A 25,768-nucleotide genomic window follows, 5' to 3' on the forward strand; every position below is an offset into this window, starting at 1 on the left:
TGTCACCAACTTCAAATTATAAAAGCAAAATAATCTTTACACATACCTTGCTTATATCACAGCGGTTTCTGTTTACATCTGTCCTCCATGAGGCTTTTTAGATTAGGATTTCACAATTCAGCTCTGAGGTTTTCATTTGTTCTTCTGTTGTGCTGCTTGCATTTGATGCGGGGCATGCTGATTGAACTGTAGCAGTGCTTTGGTTGGATGCAGAGGGAATGCACAACTCTTTCTTCATTGTATGCAACCAGCGCACAGCTCACTTCACGTGCCCTTGGTTTACTTGTATATCACTTTAATGATGCTGGGGTCGGGGGTGGCCAGAACTACACAACAGAAACCAGTGGAATCTGGCAAGTCTACGTGCAAAATGTATCATGGGCAGCATTCAGAACCCACAACTACACGAGAAGGTCGATTGCCCACAACTACACTAGAAGCTTCTACAACAAAGTCAGCCTGGATTGCGTGAACTAGTAGTTTAACAAATGTATGCCAGTATTGTGCATGCAATTGGTAAGTTTCTGGTTCGAAGATTATACAACACCTGTTTTTGTGGTAAGTGAGATGCTGTCGCGTCAGGCAGTTTCGCTTTTGTGTGGATTGTTCTTGTTCACCCTGGGGACACCTGTGGCAAGATGTCATTCAGTTCATTGTCTTTGGTTGTTGACTTTTTTCCCTAATCTTGGCTATATACTATTGCAGCATATGTTCACTCAACACTTATATCTTGAACTGTTATATTATCTGTTGCAATACGTTTTATAATTTTTTATTTCTTTTTGGATTGAATGCCTAACATCGCAAAATTTTTCACTTTCAACAATGAGTTACGATTTTGACCTCATCTTTGCTAAGTGTTGTCTCTGGGGTGTAGTTGGTTCTATTCATGTTTCATATTGCTCCTTTCTGTTTAAGATGTGTTTTACTTAGATGTTGTCATTGTAAAACCATTTTATGACTTGACTAAGATCTCTTTTTGTCATTCCATGTTTTTCAGTTGAGAGGATGATAAACATATCCCCTTGAGCTATTATTTATGATATTTGCTCCATTGCTCACTCTCTCTTTTTGGCTTTATGAAGGGCCAGTCTTTCTTTTGTAGCAGTGGGTAAGAATTTCTAACCAAAATATTAATGTCTTCATATGCTGATGGTTGTGCTATTTATTTCTTCAATTTTAGAAAATATGGTGAAGCCCATATTTTGCAATGCAATTTCAAAATTATATATTTTTATATAATACAGCTAACCTTTGAGGAAATTTCTGACTGGGATGAAGAAGCATTGCACTGACTCCTGCAGAATGACCAGTGACTGCGGCAAAAAAACTATTCTCCAAGGTATTGAGCAAGCTCATAGATTGTCCAGTTGTGAAACCAATGATGCTGTATCAGAAAATATTTCCATTGTTTTAAATTTAGTTCAAATGACAATATATTTGAAGTTAGACTGAGCTTGCCTTTTAAAGATTGTAACATGATTGTTGCCTTGTCTGCTTTATAAATCAACTCAAACATTTATACAAATGACATCTAAAAGATGGAATGTACAAATACCAGCTGGATACATACACTCCCTAAAGTGATAAAACATGCTGGATCTCAATGTAAATGACTTTTTGAATCTGGAAGTTACAATTTTAATATAATGTGATCTGTTAAGGTTGTATATTCTGCGCAAAAAATGATGGAAATATTTTATAATTAAAAAAAAGTTTCTGTGTGTATCGAAGCAAAATAATTCAAACTGCAGAAGTTACTGAACCAAAGCAGAAAATGCTGGAAAATCTCAGAAGGTCTGACAACACCTATGAAGAGAAAATAGAGACAATGTTTCAGGTCCAGATGACTCTTCAAGTCATCTGGACTCAAAACATTGGCTCTACTCTCTCTCCACAGATGCTGTCAGACCTGAGATTTTCTAGCATTTTCCGTTTTTGGTTTAGATTCTACCATCCACAATATTTTGCTTTTAATAAAGTTGCTGAACCATCTGGATTTCAATTTTTACAGATGAGATTAATCTTTTTTGATTTTCAGTTCTTGGAGGCTATTAGATTCTTGATAATCTCGTTGAATTGTCTTGAAACTATCTTTTTGATCAATCCTTTGGCCGTATGTCCAGATGTATCCTTATTGGGTGGCTTAGTGTCAAATCTTGTTTGATGACACTCCTGTAAAGGGTTTTGAGATATCTTACAATGTTAAAGTTGCAATATCGATGCAAATTGTTGCACAGGGAACATAAATGTAGGAGTACTTCACAATACTTGCACTAAAAAAAAATCTGTTTTATTCCTTTAAACATAAGAACATAAGAAATAGGAGCAGGAGTAGGCCATCTAGCCCTTTGAGCCTGCCCCGCCATTCAATAAGATCATGGCTGATCTGAAGTGGCTCAGTTCCACTTTCCCACTTTCTCCCCATAACCCTTAATCCCCTTGCCTACCAAAAACCTATCTACCCGCGTCTTCAATATATTTAGCGAGGTAGCTTCCACGATTTCAACGGGCAGAGAATTCCAGAGAGTCACCACCCTTTGAGTGAAGAAGTTCCTCCTCAACTCTGTTCTAAACGGCCCCCCCCCCCCCTTGACGCTGTGCCCTCTAGTCCTGCTGTCCTTTCTGAGCGGGAAGAACCTCTCCACCTCTACCCTATCCATCCCTTTTATCATTTTATACATCTCAATGAGATCTCCTCTCATCCTTCTAAACTCTAACGAGTACAAGCCCAGTCTATTCAGCCTCTCCTCGTAGCTCAACCCCCTCAACTCCGGTATCAGCCTAGTGAACCTCCTCTGCACTCCCTCCAAGGCCAAAATATCCTTGCGCAGGTGCGGCGACCAAAAATGCACACGGTACTCCAGCTGCGGCCTCACCAGTGCCCTGTACAGTTGCAGCAAGACCTCCCTACTTTTATATTCAATCCCCCTCGCTATGAAGGCCAGCATCCCATTTGCCTTCCTGACCACCTGCTGCACCTGTAGGCTGGGTTTTTGCGACTCATGCACAAGGACCCCCAGGTCCCTCTGCACCGTAGCATGCTGCAGCTTTTCGCCCTGTAAGTAGTAGTCCTTCCTACCATTATTCCTACCAAAGTGGATAACCTCACACTTGCCAACATTGTATTCCATCTGCCAGGTCCTCGCCCGCTCGCTCAGCCTATCTATCCTTTCTCCGACTGGAATTTGTTCAAATTGAGTGACATTTTTAAACATAAATGTAGACTTTGGAGGAGCTTTAATAATGTAAACACCAATTTTTTTGTCTTTGCCTGCTCAGTCTTTCCAGAAATGCAGGTACCATGGGTGATTGTAACTCATGAGTGGATTCATTCACTTCATGCACACAAACATTCCAGGCTGTTCTGAAAGCTGATAAAAAGCTGCCAACCATTCCAGAAAGAGTATTTCTTGGAAGCTGTGCTTTGGACTCCCAATATAAACCCAGTTAGTTGGGTTGGCGCATAGAGCTCTCAGTAGTTTTGTTTATATTTTTTATTGTCTGTGACATGATGTAGCTCCAGCCTGTTTAACATCTTTGTATTACTGCAGCATTGAACTACTGAACATCTGTAAGTGCACTGAAATGTATCAGAGTGGAAGGATAGAACTGACTTTTATTGGGGTTGGATGAAGTGAAAATATGAAATATTTCAAACGATCCAGACTTGTAGAGTTATTTGTCCTTTTGAGGTTTAATTAGTTTTTTACCCAATTTTTTTTTAGTGATGCAGTATTTTGCCAGTCAATTTTCATTAATTTTCAAATGAACTTGGAAGTCCTTGGTTTTGAAACTTCAGTTTGATCATTGTATGTGATAGTATAATTACTAATTGAATGCTACTTTTCGGCAGATGTTGTGGCATTTGTGGAAGTATGGTCCTCAAATAAAACTGAAAACTATTCAAAATCATTCATAGGCCACTTGATTGACATGGGTGCCACAGTGAGTATCGCTTTCTACAGTGATGTTTGAATATATTTAATACTGTTCATGCAGGGTTGCAACATTGCACATGAAATTTGTTAATGGGATCTTTTTGTCACTTTAGCAATCAATTGTTTTTGGATGGGATCTGTTACTTTGTGTTATTCTGAGCCATTTATTTCCCTGATCTCATTTGTGACAGTCATGCAGGAGTTCTTTCTACAATTGAATGTAGTTTTCAGGCCATTCACAAGGAAGCCTTTTCAGACTATATGTCATCAAGTAGTGCTTCCAAATGAGAACTTGAAATTTCCACAACAGGATTTGTTCTGGTGAATATACCACACCACATGACCATGGAATTTCACTGTGTATATTTGGCCATTATCCGAACTTCTATTAAATTCTATTGGTAAAATATCTTCATAAATTACTTCCATCGAAAGAGTAACACAACACTGATAACAATTGCATTAAGATTTGCACCAACATGGTGGCCAGGCATTGAATCATGGAATCATACCGCTCATCAAGTCTGCACCGACACAGTAGAAACACCTGAACTCCCACCTAATCCCATCTGCCAGGACTTTGCTCGTAGCCCTGAATGTTGTCATATGCCAAATGATTATCCAGATATTCTTCAAAGGCAGCAGGTAGCACATTTCAGACTGTCACCACCCTCTGGGTAAAAAAACTTTTCCTCAAATTTCCCCCCTAAACCTCCTGCCCCTTATCTTGAATCTATGTACCCCTAGTAACTAAGGGGAACAGCAGCTCCTGTCCACTCTGTCCATGTCTCGTAATCTTGGACACGTGGATCAGGTCGCCCCCTCATTTTGCTCTGCTCCAATGAAAACATCCAACCCAAACAATCTGTCTTCATAACTTAACTGTTCCATAAGAACTAGGCGCAGGCCATCTGGTCTTTTGAGCCTGCTCCGCCATTCAATAATGATCATGGCTGACCTTTTTGTGGACTCAGCTCCACTTATCTGCCTACTCACCATAACCCTTAATTCCTTCATTATTCAAAAATTTACCGAAAAGCATTCAATGAGATAGCCTCAACTGCTTCCCTGTGCAGGGACTTCTACAGATTCTCAACCCTTTGTGTGAAGAAGTTTCTCCTCAACTCGGTCCTAAATCTTATTCCCCTTATTTTACGTTACGCCCCCTGCTTCTATCTTATCTGTTCCCCTCATAATCTTATATGTTTCTATAAGATCTCCCTTCATTGTTCTGAATTCCAGTGAGTATAGCCCCAGTCTACTCTGTCTCTCCTCATAAGCCAACCCTCTCAACTCCGGAATCAACCTAGTGAATCTCCTCTGTACCCCCTCCAGTGCTGGTGTATCCTTTCTCAGGTAAGGAGGCCAAAACTTATTGAATGGCGGGGCAGGCTCGAAGGGCTAGATGGCCTACTCCTGCTCCTATTTCCTATTTCTTATGTAAAACTGTCCATAGTACTCCAGGTGTGGATTCACCAGAACCTTGTACAGCTGCAACATAACCTTGCTGTTTTTAAACTCCATCCCTCTAGCAGTGAAGGGCACAATTCCATTTGCCTTCTTAATTACCTGTAAACCAACTTACTCAGATTCTTGCACAAGGACACCCAGGTCCCTCTGCACAGCAGCATGCTGCAATTTTTTACCATTTAAATAGTAGTCCATTTTGCTGTTATTCCTACCAAAATGGATGACCTCACATTTACCAACATTGTACTCCATCTGCCAGACGCACGCTTGCTCACTCACTTACACTATCTATATCCCTTTGCAGGCGTTCAGCATCCTCTGCACACTTCGCTCTGCCACTCATCTTAGTGTCATCTGCAAATTTTGACGCACTTCATTCCCAACTCCAAATCATCTGTGTAAATCATAAACAATTGCAGTCCCAACACTGATCCCTGAGGCACACCACTGGCTACTGATCGCCAACCAGAAGAACACCCATTTACCCCCATTCTTTGCTTCCTGTGAGTTAACCAATCTTCTGTCCATTCCCTGTAACTTTATCTTATGTAGCAGTCTTCGGTGCGGCACCTTGTCAAGTGCCTTCTGGAAATCCAGATACACCACATCCATAGGTTCCCCATTGTTTGCTGCACATGTAATGTTCTCAAAGAATTCCACCAAATTAGTCAAACCTTCCCTTCATGAACCCATGCTGTGTCTTATCAATGGGACAAATTATATCCAGATGTTTCGCTATTTTTTCTTTGTTAATAGATTCAAGCATTTTCCCTGCTACAAAAGTTAAGTTTACCAGCCTATAGTTAGTCCCCTTTTGTCTACCTCCTTTTATAAACAGTGGCGTCACATTTGCTGTTTTCCAATCTGCAGGATCCACCCAGAGTCCAGTGAATTTTGGTAAATTACCACTAGTGCATTTGCTATTTCTCCCGCCATCTTTTTTAGTACCCTGGGATGCATTCCATCAGGAGACTTGGCTACCTTTAGCCCCATTAACTTGCCCAACACTACCTCTTTCGTGATAATGATAGTTTCTATCCCAGAGAGCATCCTGGTGAATTTCCTCTGCACCCCCTCCAGTGCAATCACATCCTTCTAATAATGTGATGACCAGAACTGCACGTAGTATTCTAGCTGTGGCGTCACCAAAGTTCTTTACACCTCCAACATGACTTCCCTGCTTTAGTAATCTATGCTTTGATTGATAAAGGCAAGTGTCCCGTATGCGTTTTTCAACACACTATGAACGCGCCTTTCTGCTTTCAAAGATCTGTGGACAAACATGCCAAAGTCAGTTTGTTGCACATAATTTCCTAATGTCCCATCATTCATCAAGTACTTTCTTATCAAGTTATTACTTCAAAAATGAATCATGCCACACTTTTCAGGGTTATATTTTATCTGCCACTTAGCTGCCAATTTGACCATTCCATCTCGATCTTGTAGCCCAAGACTGTTAACCACCCATCCAATCCTTGTGTCATCTGTAAATTTACTAATCCTATCACCCGACAGTCATCAATGTCATTTATGTAAGTTATAAATAGTAGGGCGCCCAACACAGAGTCTACCAAGTATATAACATGTTCAAATATAGCATGTATATAGAGTGTTTTGGAAAAATGATCTTGCATGATGCTGTCAGGTTGTCTGTGAAGTAGTTCTTCAGATAATTATTAAGTTTTAATTGTTAATTAATTCTGTGATTAGAGGCTGAGTAAATTGGGCCTCTTTTCAGAGGGGTTGAGAAGAAGAGAGATGATCTAATTTAAACCTTGAAGGTTTCTGCTGACCAAGGAATTTAAGACATGGTGGAACGGCCTCAGGATAGGGGCTGATATTTATCAATAAGACAAAGAGAAATTGTTCCAGCATTGTGAATCTTTGGAGTTCTCTATTTATATGCTCTACATGCTCCATCATTGAATGCATTTGAGGCTGGGAGAGACAGGTTTATGATTTCTCAGGGAATCATGGGATAAAGGGAGAGGTGCCAAAGTGAACTTAAAGTCCAAGCTCAGCCATAATTTTATTGAAAGGAGGAACAAGCTCGATGAGCCGTATAATCTATTCTTGCTCCTGTTTTTTGTGTTCTTCCCTTTTGCCCTACTTTCAAAATAGGGAAAACAATGCTATGTATTTTAATATTTCACTGTCTGGAAATTCTATTTGGCAAAGATTAAACATCATATTCAAAGGTATTTAACTAAGCGAATGCATTATATTGATCTTCTGTATGACTAATGTGGTGCAATGTATTTGAGCTCAGTGCACTCAGTGATTGAGAATTGATAAGACACATGTTTAATTTCCTGGACCTATATACATTCTCTTCATCACAGCATGCTGCTGTGAGGAGGTACTGAATTTCTTCTTCTTAGCCAGTCCCTTGGGATTGAGCATGACTTGGTTCCAGTTGAGTTAAGTGCTTTCCGAGATGGTTGATCCGCAGACTTTGCCACATGTGGGACAGGTAATACTTGGGATTGGGCAGATGAGGTTTTTGGAAATTTGTGTGCTTCTTTGGACATCTCAACTTCGCCTTTGTATGCTCTTGATGATGCTTCTTGATTTGTTAGGTGCGTTCCCAAAATACCTTTTCTATTTTGTTTGGTCATAAGCTGGGGATGTTTGAACTGTTTGGGATGCTTTGAGGATATTGCTAAAGCATTTCTGTATTCCAAGTCTCATAGACTGAGGTTAGAACTATTTTGCTTTTAGATTGAAGACAGTTTAGGCTGAACAGTTGCCCTTTTGTTCCCATTTGAGATAAGTCTCTGTGACTCGGTTTCTCGTAAAACAGTTGCTTTAGGAGTCTGGAGTCAGCCATACAAATGACATGTCCTGTCTAGCAGAGCTAGTTTTAAATGATTAACACTTTGTGTGTGACATGTTGAGGTGCAATATTGCAGCAAGGAAAATGGTGAAGAATGTTGGAGCAGTGAATGACAAAACCTACAAATTCATGTTTAATGTGTGGATACTGTGCAGCTGCAGAAAGAGACCCTTCAACCTTGTGTCTGGCCTGGCTCTCAGTAAGAACAGTCAGCTCAGACTCAGAGTCAGGCTGGCAGCTAAGGCTGGAGGATGTTACAGATTAGAACAGAACCGCTGGAATAATTTTTAAACGAAGGTAAGAATTGGATCATATGCATATTGGAGAGTGCAAAGTCAGTGAGGGATGAAGTCGTGGGTGAGAGGATTTTGCATGGGCTACGTTGTGAATGGCAGATAACTTGATAGTTTAAAGTTAATATAGAGTGGAGTTCGGGGAAAACAGTTGGCTGCTGGGTAAGTCAAGCCTCATGGGGACAAAGACGGAAAAGAGAGAACTTTCACAATCTCAAGATGTCCAGAGTAATTGCGAGACAATTGGAATTTTGTCACTGTGGTAATATAGAAAAATGCAGCAGTTGACTTTTGCACATTAGCTGCCACTTGTGGTGGGACCTTAATGAAATGATCAGCTTGATATAGTGGGTTAAAAACTATCTGGGAGAACTTGTCTGCTATTGAATGGTATTTGTTTTGTTTTTGAAATGTATTTGTTTATGTCCACTTGTTAGGGACAGGCAGAATCAAGATGTAAAGTTTTATTAAAAGTTAATCATTAGAACCCTACAGTGCAGAAAGATGCCCTTCGGCCCATCGAGTCTGCACTGAACACAATCCCACCCAGGCCCTACTCCCATATCCCGACATATTATACCCACTAATCCATCTAACCTACACATCCCTGGATACTAAGGGGCAATTTCTTAGCATGGGCAATCAACCTACCCGCACATCTTTGGACTGTGGGAGGAAACCGGAGTATCTGGAGGAAACCAACACAGACACGAGGAGAATGTGCAAACTCCACACAGACAGTGACGCGAGCCGGGAATTGAACCCAGGACCCTGGAGCTGTGAAGCAGCAGTGCTAACCACTGTGCTACCGTGCCGCCCAATGGCCGAGATCTTCCATTCCCAGAGGATCATACCCCGGAAGAGCCCACAAAAGTCATGCAGGGGAATTGCCCAAGAAGTTTCAACTTAGGATGGGCAATTGCTTTGTGACTAGAACACTCTGAAACTCCGATTGAAATTGGAGACTTCAAACAGTTCTGACTCTCTCAGCAGAATAGTTACCCAGGAAAAGTTAAAAGGATAAAAACCATTTCTACCTCTTGAGTAACTATGGTAGTCCCTGACACCCCACTGCATCCCTCGTCGACACCACTCCGTCCAATCATCCAACTTACATCCTGCCGCCCCCCCCGCCCTCCACTCCTCCTTGCCCAATCACCCTAACTCTCTTTCACTTAGCTTCCATGCTTAGATTTTCTCCTGTCAAAGTGGCTGGGACTGTTAAATGTAATGATTTACAGCAGCTAGTGCCATATAAAATCTATGTGGCTTCACGCACCCCTCACCAGAAGCTGCTGCACTGCACTTGAAGGGACTCCCGGAGCAGCTATGCTGCACACTTCTCAGCAGGCCTAGATTGGAAGTCGAGTCAAGAAATGTGCAGCTTCAGATTTAGATCAGTAAAAAGGAATGGTGTGCCAATCTGACAAAGATTGCTATTCCATTGAAGATGAGTAGTCTTGGCGTTGGACTTTTTGAAATAGCGATTGTAGGATCTTTGCACTTTTAAGTTTTAGAATGGATAGTGTTTAGAAAAAAGTGAAATTGGAGAGCACTTCTAAAAGCCCTGTGTCTTGCTTAATTTACAGGTTTTAAAACACTTCAATAAGCGAGTGACCCATGTAGTATTCAAGGATGGACATGAAAGTGTCTGGAGAAAAGCCAAAAGAATTGGTGTAAAGTTGGTGTCTGTGCTTTGGGTAGAAAGGTACTCACATTTTAATATTGTCATTCTTGAAAGTACTGTTTTGCAAATTGGTTTAAGGTTGTGGATTTTGTTCTGTTTTGTTTGACAATTTCTCAATGTTTGGCTTACCAGTACAAATTAAATAACTACAATTTGTGTATGATTTCATTAATGTTGTTTAACGTGTGGAACTTATTCCCTAAATTGACAGTCCAACGTCTATGTTTGAGGACATTTTAAATCTTTCTGACGTTGTTTATTGATTTCGCTTCTAATTTTTCATTAAAAGTAAGTTTGGAGCAAGGCACCTTAATTTTGTTTGATTAACTGCCTTTTGCAACTTCTACTAGTTGTCCAACATTTGTTTCTTTCTCCTGGCTTAATTATTTTCTTTTTATTTTTTCATTTTATTTTCCAATCCACATTCTTCTGCTTCCTTACTCTTCTTGTGCTTTTTTTCCACGACCCTTTCTTCACAGGTCATCGATCTCTGTCAAATTTACCATTTATTGTTCAACATGAACTGAAACATGATAGACCAAAGTGAAAATTATAGCACAGATGTTCTTTCCGAAAGCTATACCTTCTTATAAAGCGAAACAATACAGAAAATGATTGTCTCTGACACCATTGGACTTTAAATAGTTTTGTAATTTAAAAATAATTTAATGCACTATAATTTTTATACAAGTAATTCTTTTGTTTTATAATTTGAATTATAAATGGAGGAAATGTGCTTTATTCCTTGAATTAATTTTATGATATTTAATGGTACTTTCCAAATGTATGTATCATTTGTTGCCACTATAGTGCTAAAAGTGAGGATTAAAAGGTGCAAATTAGTTTTGTGTTTCCAGTACATTGACTATGGTAAGTCCTCACTGAAAGTTATGGCTGTGTTGCTGAAAATCATGACTTTAAGTGAAACAACTTTAAATGAATCTTATTTCCATAGGGATATGTTTCCATAGGAATCAATGTTAAAGCAGGGATGAGGCTCCTTCAGAAATTTGTTGCATGGAGAAAACAATGTACGAGTTGAAATACTGAACCACAAATGAGGATCACTATGTATTACTTGCTGGAATTTCTTACAACTAAAATAAACCACTGAATATATTAGAAATGCTATATAAATTCAAATTGGTTAACAATAAATCACCAAAACAAGCCTTGAATTGCAAATCTTGTATCGCTGTCCCAGAGTACCATTAAAACTCAGTTCAATGTTTTGCTTACTTTTCTTTCCCAAAATGCATATGTGTCCCCCTCGCTCCCCCCATCTCTGCCTCGCTCTCCCCCCCATCTCTGCCTCGCTCTCCCCCCCCATCTCTGCCTCGCTCTCCCCCCCCATCTCTGCCTCGCTCTCCCCCCCCATCTCTGCCTCGCTCTCCCCCCCCATCTCTGCCTCGCTCTCCCCCCCCATCTCTGCCTCGCTCTCCCCCCCCATCTCTGCCTCGCTCTCCCCCCCCATCTCTGCCTCGCTCTCCCCCCCCATCTCTGCCTCGCTCTCCCCCCCATCTCTGCCTCGCTCTCCCCCCCCATCTCTGCCTCGCTCTCCCCCCCCATCTCTGCCTCGCTCTCCCCCCCCATCTCTGCCTCGCTCTCCCCCCCCATCTCTGCCTCGCTCTCCCCCCCCATCTCTGCCTCGCTCTCCCCCCCCATCTCTGCCTCGCTCTCCCCCCCCATCTCTGCCTCGCTCTCCCCCCCCATCTCTGCCTCGCTCTCCCCCCCCATCTCTGCCTCGCTCTCCCCCCCCATCTCTGCCTCGCTCTCCCCCCCCATCTCTGCCTCGCTCTCCCCCCCCATCTCTGCCTCGCTCTCCCCCCCCATCTCTGCCTCGCTCTCCCCCCCATCTCTGCCTCGCTCTCCCCCCCCATCTCTGCCTCGCTCTCCCCCCCCATCTCTGCCTCGCTCTCCCCCCCCATCTCTGCCTCGCTCTCCCCCCCCATCTCTGCCTCGCTCTCCCCCCCCATCTCTGCCTCGCTCTCCCCCCCCATCTCTGCCTCGCTCTCCCCCCCCATCTCTGCCTCGCTCTCCCCCCCCATCTCTGCCTCGCTCTCCCCCCCCATCTCTGCCTCGCTCTCCCCCCCCATCTCTGCCTCGCTCTCCCCCCCCATCTCTGCCTCGCTCTCCCCCCCCATCTCTGCCTCGCTCTCCCCCCCCATCTCTGCCTCGCTCTCCCCCCCCATCTCTGCCTCGCTCTCCCCCCCCATCTCTGCCTCGCTCTCCCCCCCCATCTCTGCCTCGCTCTCCCCCCCCATCTCTGCCTCGCTCTCCCCCCCCATCTCTGCCTCGCTCTCCCCCCCCATCTCTGCCTCGCTCTCCCCCCCCATCTCTGCCTCGCTCTCCCCCCCCATCTCTGCCTCGCTCTCCCCCCCCATCTCTGCCTCGCTCTCCCCCCCCATCTCTGCCTCGCTCTCCCCCCCCATCTCTGCCTCGCTCTCCCCCCCCATCTCTGCCTCGCTCTCCCCCCCCATCTCTGCCTCGCTCTCCCCCCCCATCTCTGCCTCGCTCTCCCCCCCCATCTCTGCCTCGCTCTCCCCCCCCATCTCTGCCTCGCTCTCCCCCCCCATCTCTGCCTCGCTCTCCCCCCCCATCTCTGCCTCGCTCTCCCCCCCCATCTCTGCCTCGCTCTCCCCCCCCATCTCTGCCTCGCTCTCCCCCCCCATCTCTGCCTCGCTCTCCCCCCCCATCTCTGCCTCGCTCTCCCCCCCCATCTCTGCCTCGCTCTCCCCCCCCATCTCTGCCTCGCTCTCCCCCCCCATCTCTGCCTCGCTCTCCCCCCCCATCTCTGCCTCGCTCTCCCCCCCCATCTCTGCCTCGCTCTCCCCCCCCATCTCTGCCTCGCTCTCCCCCCCCATCTCTGCCTCGCTCTCCCCCCCCATCTCTGCCTCGCTCCCCCCCCCCCGCCAATCTCTGCCTCGCTCTCCCCCCCATCTCTGCCTCGCTCCCCCCCCCCCCCGCCAATCTCTGCCTCGCTCCTCCTCTCTCTTCCCCCCCCGCCCCCCCGCCCCACCCTTGCTCTCCCTTCAGAACTTTTGGCCCCGAGTTGACCATGAACAAGTGCCAAGTCCCTGTCCCAATTGCACACTGTGTCAGGAGATGATCATGGATAGCATTTTGGATGGAGCTGTCTGGGAGGGTGTTGTGGGGCTGACACTGGTAAAGCCAGGGGCCCTGCTTCTTCATCTCCCATCCCGGTTACTTGCACTTCGTTATCAAGTTGCAGCCAATAACTTCCTATCTCTGCCTTGTGCTGAAGCTCCCAGAAATCAGACCTTGCTATTTCCCTGCAGCCTGGGCCTCTGATGATATAAAACATGATTTATAATATAATTTATCATTCTGAAATTAAGACAACAAAGCTTTCAAAAAAACAAAACCCAAGGCAACAAGTTGAAAATTGCAATGCATCTTGTGGTCTGCTTATATATTTCAGACCAAACTAGATGTGCTTCAATCTGAGTCATAGCATGTGTATGGGCATTAAATAAGATGCTACTTTAAACATTGTTAAAACTGGATAGGTTGTGTTGCGTTCCTGATCGGCAGTGAAGTTTTTAACCTTGAAATAGTTTTTTATGCCACTAACATATTTTATTATAAAGAAAACAAGTTACAATGTTTGCAAGGGTATATGCTTGAAGTGGATTAGAACAAGTGCAATTATGTCATGAGGCTGTTAACATTACATAACTTGCCTTTTAGGTGTATGTCAACAGGTACCCATGTTGATGAATCCTTATTCCCTGCAATGAATGAAAGTAAACCTTTAACTGAAAATAAGAGAACAGTAAGTATTATGCATATAGTCACTTACTTCAAAACAGTTTTCTATTAAAATGTGCAAAGTATGATATGCATACATTTTTCTATTATATTTACATAAAAGGTATAGTACTTTAATGCACATCTGCTTGAACTTTGAGAGAGAATGGGAAGTATGTACGACTGGACACGACTGAATCGTCAGTTCCACTGCTGTGCTGCCAAAGCCCATGGCTTTCTCTTGCTTCCAGACACAACATTCCATTTGTTATAACTGATGTCAGGACTTATCCCTTTTCCACTCCTTGAATGGTCATGACAGGATTTTTTTGAAATTTGTAAGGATGACGGTGTCATGTCACTTGATTGTTTATATGCTGATTGCAAAGAACTCAGTCCCATAGTCCTTTGGAACACAAAGGTACACACAAAATCATGGAACATTATTCAGTACAGGATGTTAAGTTTTGGTTAAAATAAGATTCAATGTTAAAAGGCAAAAAAAGAGAGAGTTTGCTCTGAGTCCTTTGCCACAAGTGTTCATAGCTGAGGTTGTTTTTGAACAGTAGTCCTGGTTTTATTTTGGAAATACTGCCTTGGGATTTTAACATGTCCTCCAGAACTTCTCTGTGACTCCAGGGTTTAATTCAATTGAAATTCTTTATATCAATGATGCATGATAAAAACGTAACAGAGATAGGGCCCCGAACTTAAGACAACAGGATTTGTTAAAACTGTATGCTTTCTTTATTCAACTTGGTTCTGTATTTTGCACCTTATGGTTATCATATGTTTCTCTTCCTGTTTCGTATTACTGTCTATACTTTCAGCCATTCCGGTTCCTCTGGCTTTGGATGTACTTCCTTTCCCCATTGAGGGAATGCGTATATTTTGTAACCAAATCATCTCCTTGCTGAAGGTTTCCCATCATTCAATTTCTATTTTGTCCTCAAATTTTTTATTCCAAACCACCTTGTTCAGTTAACCATCCTCCAGCTGAGTATTCCAATTACTTCTAACCTTTAAAAGTTGTGTTTATCAAAAGGATGATTAATTTAATCTCAGTATTCATAGAATTTGAGCAATTGCAAAAATGTCTGAGGTCCTTTGGCCCCAGTGTGCTTGTGCTACTCAGATCTGATTTAAACTTTTTTAGCATTTTCTTTCGTACTTAAATGATATTCTGTCTTGGATGACCCAACTGAAAGATTTGCAATTTTCTTTGGGGAATACTTTCTATTTTTGAAAAATCCTTTGCATATCATGGAATTTGGACCTCTTTTCCCACTTAATGCTCCTCGAACTGATCCTTAAGTTATATCTCTTATTCTTGATTCACAAATCATTAAAAATCACCTATCCAAATTTGCCCTTTTTGACCTTTAAATTGTTTGTACTCTTAAATTAATTACCACAGTTTAATCTTCTGTGTTCAACCTAACACAGCTGTAATTTTCCAGTAATCCCATCATAACCATATCCATTAATCATTGGTATCCTAGGAATTGCAATCCTTCCTATAATGGAGTGGATAGAGTACTTGTTGTACTTAATTGTGTCCTTCATCCTATTTAAATGGCTTCAAGCCCCTGTATAAAACTCTGAATCTTTTCATGATTTATTTATCTACAATGCTATTTGTAAACACCTGTGTATCGATACCTGAGAATCTCTATTCATCCACTCAATTGAAAAATGTTAGCCTTTTGAGGATATTTCAACTCTTTTTTTTGCTAAAATATTCTATCAACTGCATTTACAAGTTACATGCTCACTCTCTTTCCAGTCTTGTAAGTTTGCTGTACTGCCTCCATTTAGTGTTTTCAGAACATTTTGACCTTTATGCCCATGTTTCTAAATATTTATCCATGTTGAAATTAAGGGAAGTTGTAATGTCGGTTACTAAGCCATATTAATAGCTACATTTAACAATCCAAGAATGAATTATTTACTCATTTTCTTTCCCTTTCAGCCATCTGGCTATACATTGGGCCATTTCATTTTTAATGCTGAGGACCTTGATCTTGATAAATCTTTTGTGTGTCTTTTGATCAGATATTTTTATAAGTCTTAACTACCACTGTGATCCCGAGACTTGGTAATTTTGGTAAAATAAGTTGAACGTGGCTTTTACAAAAATGCTGTTCATGGCTCTTCATATGCATGTCCTTTTAAGTCTTCAGTTGCTTATGTTTAAAGCATAGGAAATGCATTGTTAGCTTGGGCCATGCCAATCATACTTTCAGTTGCAATGCAGCTGAAGTTTTGCGTAATTATTGCACCTGTAAACTTTTCAGCATCGATGTATGAAACCCAGGGATTTCGTGGAAAAGACACCAGAGAATGACAAGAGGTTGCAGAAAAAATTAGATCAAATGATTCAGAATCTCGATTTGAAAACTATTGGTGAGGTTTTCACATTTATAAGCTTCATTAAACATTACAGTGTACTTTTTTAAAACTTGCATAGTTTTAGCTATTGCTGCATTATTTATTGACAATTGATGTTGCCATGGTCATTTCATAGGTTGATCCAAAAGCCCAACAAAACTTTGATCAGTTGCTACCTTGATTAAGTTAAGATACAGCTATTATCTTCCTTTGCTGAAACTTTACATTTGGGTGTAGTTTTCAGCTAATCAGATGGAGCTTAAATGATATGACTCTGCTCTCAAACTGTTAATGGGTTGTTGGAAACTGAAAAACAATTAGGTTGGCATAATGAAATTAAAATCAGTGTAGGTCAGTCAGTTTTCTGTGGAGTTATGAAAGGAATGGAGACCAAGCCCAGTTTTTGAGTCAAGTCAAGTTGAAGAACAGGGGAACCGCAGCATTCACAACAGAAAAACGAGAGTGGGAAGAGGTACAGTGGAAAAGCTGGAAGGATAGAAAAGGACAGAAATGGAGGGAGAGGTGGTGCAGAGAAACAAGAGGGAACGGGTCAATAGTGTCAAGATGGCTGATGTTGGGTGGGGTTGGGTGATGATAGGAGCAAGAGAGAGTGGAGGGTGAGGAGTTGGGGAGCTGGATGAGGGAGGATGAGAGAAAGATTGGAGAATATGTCGATGATTTAATATGGTTAAGTTTGAAGTTTTATGGAGGGAGAAGGAACGGAATCGTGAAAAATTTTACACTTCGTTGTAGCAGGATGACGAGCAGAAATACACCTAAGCCTGGAAGGAAGGGAGGATTTAAAAAGTTGCATGGGGTGAATAAGTGCAAAAAGCTGGTTAAAATGAGAGAAGTTTGGAATTATTCCATATGGCATGTATTTGGCAGCCACAAGTTAACAGTATGGGACCTGGGGGCAGTGATAGAAGCTGGGAGTGTAGAAACACAGAGGGACGTAGGTGTGCAAGTCCACGAATCCCTGAAGGTGGCAGCACAGGTGGAGAAGGTGGTGAAGAAGGCATATGGTATGCTTGCCTTTATAGGATGGGGTATAGAGTAGAAAAGCTGGAGTCTGATGTTGCAGCTGTATAGAACGCTGGTTAGGCCACATTTGGAGCACTGCGTCCAATTCTGGTCGCCGCACTACCAGAAGGACATGGAGGCTTTAGAGAGAGTGCAGAGAAGGTTTACCAGGATGTTGCCTGGTTTGGAGGGCCTTAGCTATGAGGAGAGATTGAGTAGACTGGGCTTGTTTTCCCTGGAAAGACGGAGAATGAGGGGAGACCGAATAGAGGTGTACAAAACTATGAAGGGTATAGATAGGGTGAACAGTGGGAAGCTTTTTCCCAGGTCGGAAGTGACGATCACGAGGGGCCACATGCTCAAGGTGAGAGGGGCGAGGTATAACTTCAATATCAGAGGGACATTTTTTATGCAGAGGGTGGTGGGGGCCTGGAATGCACTGCCAAGTAGGGTGGTGGAGGCGGACACGCTGGCATCGTTTAAGAATTAACTGGATAGTCACATGAGCAGCCTGGGAACAGAGGGATACAAACGAATAGTCTAGTTGGACCATTGCGCGGCACAGGCTTGGAGGGCTTGTTCTTTGGGAGCTCTTTTAAGTCAGGGTCTTTGCTTGCTTTAAAAGTCCTTTTAAAGAACTTCAATCCATATTTGACCAGCCAAAAGTTTTGCTTTGGGAAATTAAGTCAATGCAATATTGAGATTATAGAAGGAAAATCAAAGGTCGTGGAGAAAGTATATTTTTGTAATTGCATTTGAAATTTTTATGTATGTTTGAGATTAGGTTGATATGAGCAACAAAATATGCTGTTATTTTATAACATTATAGAAAGTTAGGAAGATCAATGCATCTTCATTAGACGTTAAGCTATAGTTAGGAAGATAGTTATTGTTTCTTCTGATTGGGGAGTAGGTGTCAAATAGTAATCAATTTAAAAATGTTTCAGCAAGTTAGTGAAGAACTTTATTTTCAGCACAGTGTTGGAACAGGAAATGGTCAATGCAGAGATTGCAGTTTTCAAGAGAAAAATAGATTAATATTTGAAACACGAGTTATAAGGTAGAGCAGTGCAGTGGGTCTAATTTTGGATTGCTTCAGTAAAGGGCTGACAGAAACAAGATAAATAAAATGCCTCCAAGTGTGCTCAGAGCTGAGTTCAACTGTGTTTTCAAGTATTTGGCATATAAGGCACAAGAACTGGTTCTTGCATTTACAAAGTTGAAATTTTCAAGAGAAAAGAGTCCAAAAATCCATCAAATCGCCAGCCATATGACTGTTAATTATTTTGTGTCCTTACTGTTTTCTTTTCGTGCTAATTTTTTGCACTATTTATTTTGAACAAAACAATGGCTTTTTTCTCAAAGGAATTGATCCACCTTTGCTTTCGTTTGATGAGGATGCAACGAGTCTTAACATGCCCAAAATGAAATCAGTTCCCCTCAACCACTTCTGTGGAATGATGGAAAGATTGAAGGAAATGAAAGAAAAAAGAGAAAATCTTTCACCTACTGGTAAATTCATGTTCTCTGCGGTATGACTGATGTGTTTTGCAGGCCTGAGAAATCATTTGCCAGAATATAGTTAGCTAAATAAATGTTAACGAGTTATTTCTAAACATATGGTGTGACAGACATATTATTAAAAAACACAAGAGAGCGTAGAATTACCAGAGTAGAATGACTCAAGAAAACGAAGCCTTACTAATTTTAATTGTCAGCTGTAATGTTCTCTAAAACTAAGAATGTAATGTTGCAGCTTAATTCAGTAGGTTGCAGTGAAAATCCATTTTATTTTAAAGCATGAAGAGCAGCCTGGGAAAGTATCAATAGTTGGAGCCAGGATGTGTACAGATACAGGTGCTAACTGAGAAATTGATCAGATAAAGAAAAATATTTCAATTGCTGTTTTGAGAACTAGAGTGTCTTTTTTTTCAAGTGCAGCATTGTGTCTTCACGGGAACGTGCAAGACTGTCCTCAATTCAATTAATTCAGCTCAAAAAAAGAGTTAGTGTTTTCTTGAGCTATTTGCTACCAATCTTTTTTCTCAAGATATGGGTATAACTCTGAAATGCTACGTACATCATGCGTGCCTATTCTTTCTTTCCACTCATTGACTTTCCAATTTGGCTGATGGTTTCTAATGAAATTCCTGTCAATCCAGTAAAGTGGTTGTGTATATCGCACAGTGGCAGATTGCTGTGTACTACAATATGAATATGCACAGGATTTCTCACATGATTAAGTCCTAATCTCAGTTTATTTGCTTGTGACAACACAAGTCTGCAGATAATCAGAAGATCACTTGGTCTAAATTATTCTCATATTCTCTGCATTTTGGTGGGTACTTAATTTTCCAGATTTTCAGAGAACAATTAGTTTCCATTTTAGTTGGAGCTAATAGACGGAAGACTTAAAAATCAAATAGTGAAAGAATTTTAGTAGTGCTGAATGACAAAAGGTTCAGCAAGCAAAGTTTCCCATCGTTAGAATTTGGCCTACAATCGTCTGGAGGTTTGTAATGAAAATAGACCACTGATGCGATCAAATTTGCACAATTTAACAGAACAATGGCACAGTGTTTAGCACTGCTGCCTCACAGAGTAGTTGACCCATGTTCAATGGGTCACTGTCTGTGCGGAGTCTGCACATTCACCCATGTCTGTGTGTTTCTTTCGGATGCTCCCTTTCTTTCTCCGGTCCGAGAGAGTGCTGGTTAGGTGCCTTGGCCATGCTGAATTTCCCTCAGTGTACCCGAGCAGGCCTGGAGTCTGATGACTGGGGGAATTTCATTGCGATGTATATATAAGCCTATTGTGACAATAATAAATAAACTTCTAAAAACCCACATAAAGTTTCCTCCTTGCAGCCTTTCCCATCTATATATTGTTGGTATTCTTCCCGAGAATAAGCTGACCTTGAAAGCCCAGTTTCTTCTTTAAGCCCACAGTCTTGGTGAAGAATAATAAGGCTCCTGAATCCTAATAGAGTTCTTCCCCATTCTATTAAGAAAGAATGAATGTACATTTATGTAGTGCCTTGATTTTCAGAAGGCGTTTGACAAGGTACCTCACAAGAGGTTATTGCAGAAGGTCAGGGGACATGAAGTTGGGGGTAGGGTGTTAGCGTGGATAGAGGATTGGTTGTCAAATAGGAGGCAGAGAGTGGGGGTCAATGGGTGCTATTCGGATTGGCGGATGGTGACTAGTGGAGTGCCCCAGGGGTCAGTGCTGGGGCCTCAGCTATTTACCATTTATATAGATGATCTGGGGGAGGGAACTGAGTGTATGGTGTCGAAATTTGCTGATGACACCAAGATTGGTGGAACGGCAAACTGCGCGGAGGGTGTGGAAAGTCTACAGAAGGATCTAGATAGGTTGGGCGAATGGGCCAGGAACTGGCAAATGGAATTTAATGTTGGCAAGTGTGAGGTGGTCCACTTTGGTAGGAGTAATGGTAGGAAGGATTATTACTTACGTGGCGAAAAACTGCAGCAGGCGACGGTGCAGAGGGACCTCGGGGTCCTTGTGCATGAGTCGCAAAAACCCAGCTTGCAGGTGCAGCAGGTGGTCAGGAAGGCTAATGGGATGCTGGCCTTCATAGCGAGGGGGATTGAATATAAAAGTAGGGAGGCCTTGCTGCGGCTGTATAGGGCACTGGTGAGGCTGCAGCTGGAGTACTGTGTGCATTTTTGGGCGCCGTACTTATGCAAGGATATTTTGGCCTTGGAGGGAGTGCAGAGGAGGTTTACTAGGCTGATGCCGGAGTTGAGGGGGTTGAGCTATGAGGAGAGGCTGAATAAACTAGGCTTGTACTTGTTAGAGTTTAGAAGAATGAGGGGAGATCTCATTGAGACATATAAGATGATGAATGGGATGGATAGGATAGAGGTGGAGAGACTCTTCCCGCTCAGAAAGGACAGTAGGACTAGGGGGCACAGCCTCAAGATAAAGGGAGGGCGGTTTAGAACGGAGTTGAGGAGGAACTTCTTCATTCAAAGGGTGGTGAATCTCTGGAACTCTCTGCCCATTGAAGTGGTGGAGGCTACCTCACTAAATATTTTTCAGACGCGGGTTGATGGGTTTTTGATGAGAGAGGGGATTAAGGGTTATGGGGAGAGGGCAGGAATGTGAAACTGAACCACGACAGATCAGCCATGATCTTACTGAATGGCGGGGCAGGCTCGAAGGGCTAGATGGCCTACTCCTGCTCCTATTTCTTATGTTCTTACGTGATCCAGGCATGTCCCAAAGTGCTTATCAATCAATTAAATATTAACACTATTGTAACATTGGAAATGGGGCAGTCAATTTGTGCAAAGTGACAAAATGCTAACGATAAAGACTGGTGTTTCAGTCTAGAATTTTAAGCTCAAGTCTGTGACCTGGGGCTTGTCCCACAACCAACTGACTTGGATGAGGATGGTTGCTTGTTTTGGTAATTTTGATTAAACATAAATGTTGGATACGATTCCAAGACTTCTACTGCTCCTCCTCAAAGTAACATCATTGTGACCTTAAAGAGCAGATGGCTCCTCAGTTAATGCCTCATCTGGTAGATTGCAGCTCCAACAACCCTTTCTCAGTAAATGTTGCACTGGAGTGTCAACCTAGAATTCGAAGTTCAAGTCTGTGGAGTAGGACTTAAAGTCGGGCAAGATGATTGCCACTGAGCTATGATTTTGTGCCTGTGAGTTTATCCTTGTTGTGCAGACTTCACATTTCCTTCTCCTTGGCATTTACTCAGTACTCCTCCTGTTTTTAAGAAAAATGAAGCTTCTTGATTTTTTTGGATTCTGCTATATTGCCCTTAATTAAGTTTCAGCAGTTATAGAATCTGCTGGTCATATTACTCATCACCTTTCAAGTGTTGATTGAACCCATGATCACAAGAAATCTATGGATGTGAGTGATGACTGCACAGTTTAGCTCATCATCTGAAACACTACTCCATTGTTATATACTGCACTTTGAGGAAAAAAGACCTTGAAGTAGGGGTTGTGTGCCAACAATGCAGGTTTGTTGATTTGATGCTAACTCTACAAAGTCTTGATCTAGACTGAGGCAAATGCTCACAAAGCAACCAATAATTAGACTCTTAAAGTAACAGTAATATATAACAACCATCAGAGCAACCAGTTTTTTTATGTTAGTTTGGATTGTGGCTAAACTTGATGCCTTCCTGATGCACATCTGCAACTCTGATCTTCATCAATTATTCACTTATCATTCTCTTGAATTCCCAAACTTTTGGGACTGGCAAGGTGCATTTGTAAAGAAATTGCTATCAATTTGCTATTTATAGTTACTCAGATTGAGCAATTCAAGAACAATCTGTGCAGATGTTAATGTCCTGCCTCTGACTTGGTTTTTCATTTATTCACAATCTCCTTCTCAGGACTTCATCTTTTCACCTGCCCTGTCCCTTCACATGATGCTCACATTGCCCACTCATCAGCCAATCGTAACCAGTCTTCTGATTCAATATCTTTTCTCGGTGATTTCTTTCACATCTCAATCCTTCAATTCCACAGCTTCCATTCTGCCGAGTGCAACGTTTACCTTTTAATCCCTTTCAGTGAAAAGTATGTATTTCCCTGAAGAATAGTGACTCTTTGGCCAAAACCCGACCATTCTTATGATTCCAGGGTGGACCAGATTCCCAAAATGGAATTCTCCATTGGCCTTGGGCAGAATTTTATGATCTCACCCGAGCAAGGCTGTAAAATCCTACCCGCTGTCCCCGCTTCTAGTCCAAACACAACTTTTTGCCTTTGTTCAGTCTTCTTTCATTCAACAACATTCTTCTCTTTTGAGTCCATTGCTCACTCTGGTTTAAGAAGTTTTGGATACTTGTTGGTGCCAAGCATTTATTCTTCCCCATAATAATTCTTAACAGCATAGGTGGTGAAGAATGATGATTTTTAACTCTTAGTTTAAGACTAGATCAGTGCTTCTATATTTGGAGAAGACGTCCCCTTCTTACATTTCTGGTCAGGATACAGTGTGAAAATTCATTTCTGATGAGCAGTTCTTATCCCGTAACTAGTTTCTAATCTTGTTCTCTTGAATGCATCTTTTTTTTAATTTCAGCACTCGTGTTCTATGAGTGCTGCTGAACTTTTTTTTGATGTGATGCTGGCGTTGGACTAGGGTAAACACAGTAAGAAGTCTCTCAATACCAGGTTAAAGTCTAACAGGTTTATTTTATAGCAGAATCTATTAGCTTTCGGAGCGCTGCTCTTTCGTCAGGTAAGTGGGCATTCTGTTCATAAACGGGGCATGTGAAGACACAAACTCAATTTACAAATAATGGTCGCAACTGGGATCTTGGATTCATGTCACACTGTCTGTCACCCCCACGACTTGCATGGGCTTGCAAAACCTCACTAACTGTCCTGTCTGGAGACAATACACATTTCTTTAATTTGTGCTTAACGCTGTCTCCACTCACATTGTCTGTAGCTTTAAGACTTGGTTACTGTAGAGACTCGCATTCCAACCATTATTTTGTAAATAATGTTTGTGTCTTATCTGCCCTGTTTGTAAATAGAACTCCCACTTACCTGACAAAGGAGCAGCGCTCTGAAAGCTAGTGGCTTTAGCTACCAAATAAACCTGTTGGACTTTAATCTGGTATTGTGAGACTTCTTACTGAACCTTTTCTTGCCGTGGCTCAATTGATAGCATTGAATTGCAAGTTTATAGGGTTGAGTACAAAATTCAAGGCAGGTAGTCTTGTCCAGTACTGTCGGAACGTTGCATTTGTCTGTTCCAGTGGATGCAAAAGATCCCACAGCAGTATTTCGAAGAGCATGGGAGTTAAACCCAACGTCCTGGCCAATGTTTACCCCTTATTCAACATCGCACAATATGTATTATCTGGTCATTACCAGTTTGCTGTTTGCATGAATTTGGCAAGCACAGATTAATTGCTACTTAAGAACATAAGAAATAGGAGCAGGAGTAGGCCATCTAGCCCTTCGAGCCTGCCCCGCCATTCAATAAGATCATGGCTGATCTGTCGCTGCTCAGTTCCACTTTCCCGCCCTCTCCCCATAACCCTTAATCCCCTCTCTTATCAAAAACCCATCAACCCGCGTGTTAAAAATATTTAGCGAGGCAGCCTCCACCACTTCAACGGGCAGAGAATTCCAGAGATTCACCACTTTTCCTACTGTAGAACTGGTTACACTTTAAGAAGTACTTCATTGGGTGTACCATGCTTGTGATTCCGCTGGTTCTAAAAAGCACAACATAAATACAAATCTTTCATTTTGTTCTTCCCAAGCTTTTAAACAAGTGCTGTAAATTCTAGTTCCTTCTACCATCCTCACGGAAATAAAATCAAAATATGCATTCTCTCAATTCGCCAAGATAATGGAAATTTTGATTTATTTTCCCCAACTCCAAATCTGTTGAGGTTAGTTCAGTTGGAAATTTCAGATCCAAAATTGATGGATTTATGTTAAGCAAGGTACTAGGGGATACAAAAACAAAGTAGGTAGATAGTGCAAGTCAGTCATGACCTAATGAAATCAAGGGGCCACATGACTGACTCCTCTTCCTGTCATCTCATCCTTTCCTGGCGTTGAAGTATTGTGATGTTACTGGATTGCCTGTTGTGTATTCAAATCTAAGCCTTTTGTATGCTGGCTTAACTTTAACAAAGTTTTTTGCATTGCACACATTATAATATAAATTGCTGATCAAATCATTAGAAAAATTGCAGCATAGAAGCAGACCATTTGGCCCTTCCTGTCAATGTTGGTTATCAGCTTGAACAACTAGGCTTGTCCAACTCCGCTACACTTTCCTCATACTCTTGCAATTTCTTGCTGTTCAGATGCTTATCCTGTTACATTTAATTATTTCCTTCTCTTTTCTCAGCCTCCCAAATGTCTCAGTCAACAATACCAAGTTCTACTGTCTCTCTTTGCCAACCATCTCTTGGGGAGTCTCCAACAGTAACACCAAAAAGGTTTGCAGGCAAGTGAATTACAAGTTGCATTTCTTGAATTTTTTTTGATCTTTTCACTAAAAATGCCAATGCTTAAGTTCTTTGCAGATATTTTTATGATAGAAAATTCATCTTTAAGTCAAAGTGATATGACAGAAGTTAAAGTTTCATTGAAGACTGTAAACTAGATAGTTACGATAGTTAAGGACATAACATGGAAGGAGGCAGTTCAGCACATTGTGCCTGTGGCAGCTCTTTGAAAGAGCTGTCAACTCCCCACTGTTTAATCTCACTCTCTTGTTTTTTCGTCACAGTTCTATAAGCTGTTTTTCTCTTCAAGTCGTCATCCAATTCTCTATTTACAGATCTTATTGAATCTGTTTCCACCATCCTTTCTCA

General features: G+C 41.9%; 1 protein-coding gene across 1 annotated transcript in view; it reads left to right on the top strand.

Annotated features, from left to right (window-relative positions):
* The window catches only part of mcph1 (microcephalin 1), a 315,247-nt gene that overhangs the window by 8,539 nt on the left and 280,940 nt on the right, over window positions 1-25,768 (top strand). Inside the window, exons 2-8 of the mRNA XM_080193243.1 lie at window positions 1,248-1,342; window positions 3,857-3,948; window positions 10,130-10,248; window positions 13,939-14,023; window positions 16,296-16,404; window positions 18,778-18,924; window positions 25,300-25,398. Of these exons, the coding sequence (XP_080049369.1) occupies window positions 1,276-1,342; window positions 3,857-3,948; window positions 10,130-10,248; window positions 13,939-14,023; window positions 16,296-16,404; window positions 18,778-18,924; window positions 25,300-25,398 (718 nt within the window). The 5' untranslated portion in view covers window positions 1,248-1,275. The remainder of the gene's footprint in view (window positions 1-1,247; window positions 1,343-3,856; window positions 3,949-10,129; window positions 10,249-13,938; window positions 14,024-16,295; window positions 16,405-18,777; window positions 18,925-25,299; window positions 25,399-25,768) is intronic.

Source organism: Carcharhinus amblyrhynchos, chromosome 7, assembly GCF_965287045.1.
Source record: "Carcharhinus amblyrhynchos chromosome 7, sCarAmb.v2.hapA, whole genome shotgun sequence".
Taxonomy (NCBI): domain Eukaryota; kingdom Metazoa; phylum Chordata; class Chondrichthyes; order Carcharhiniformes; family Carcharhinidae; genus Carcharhinus; species Carcharhinus amblyrhynchos.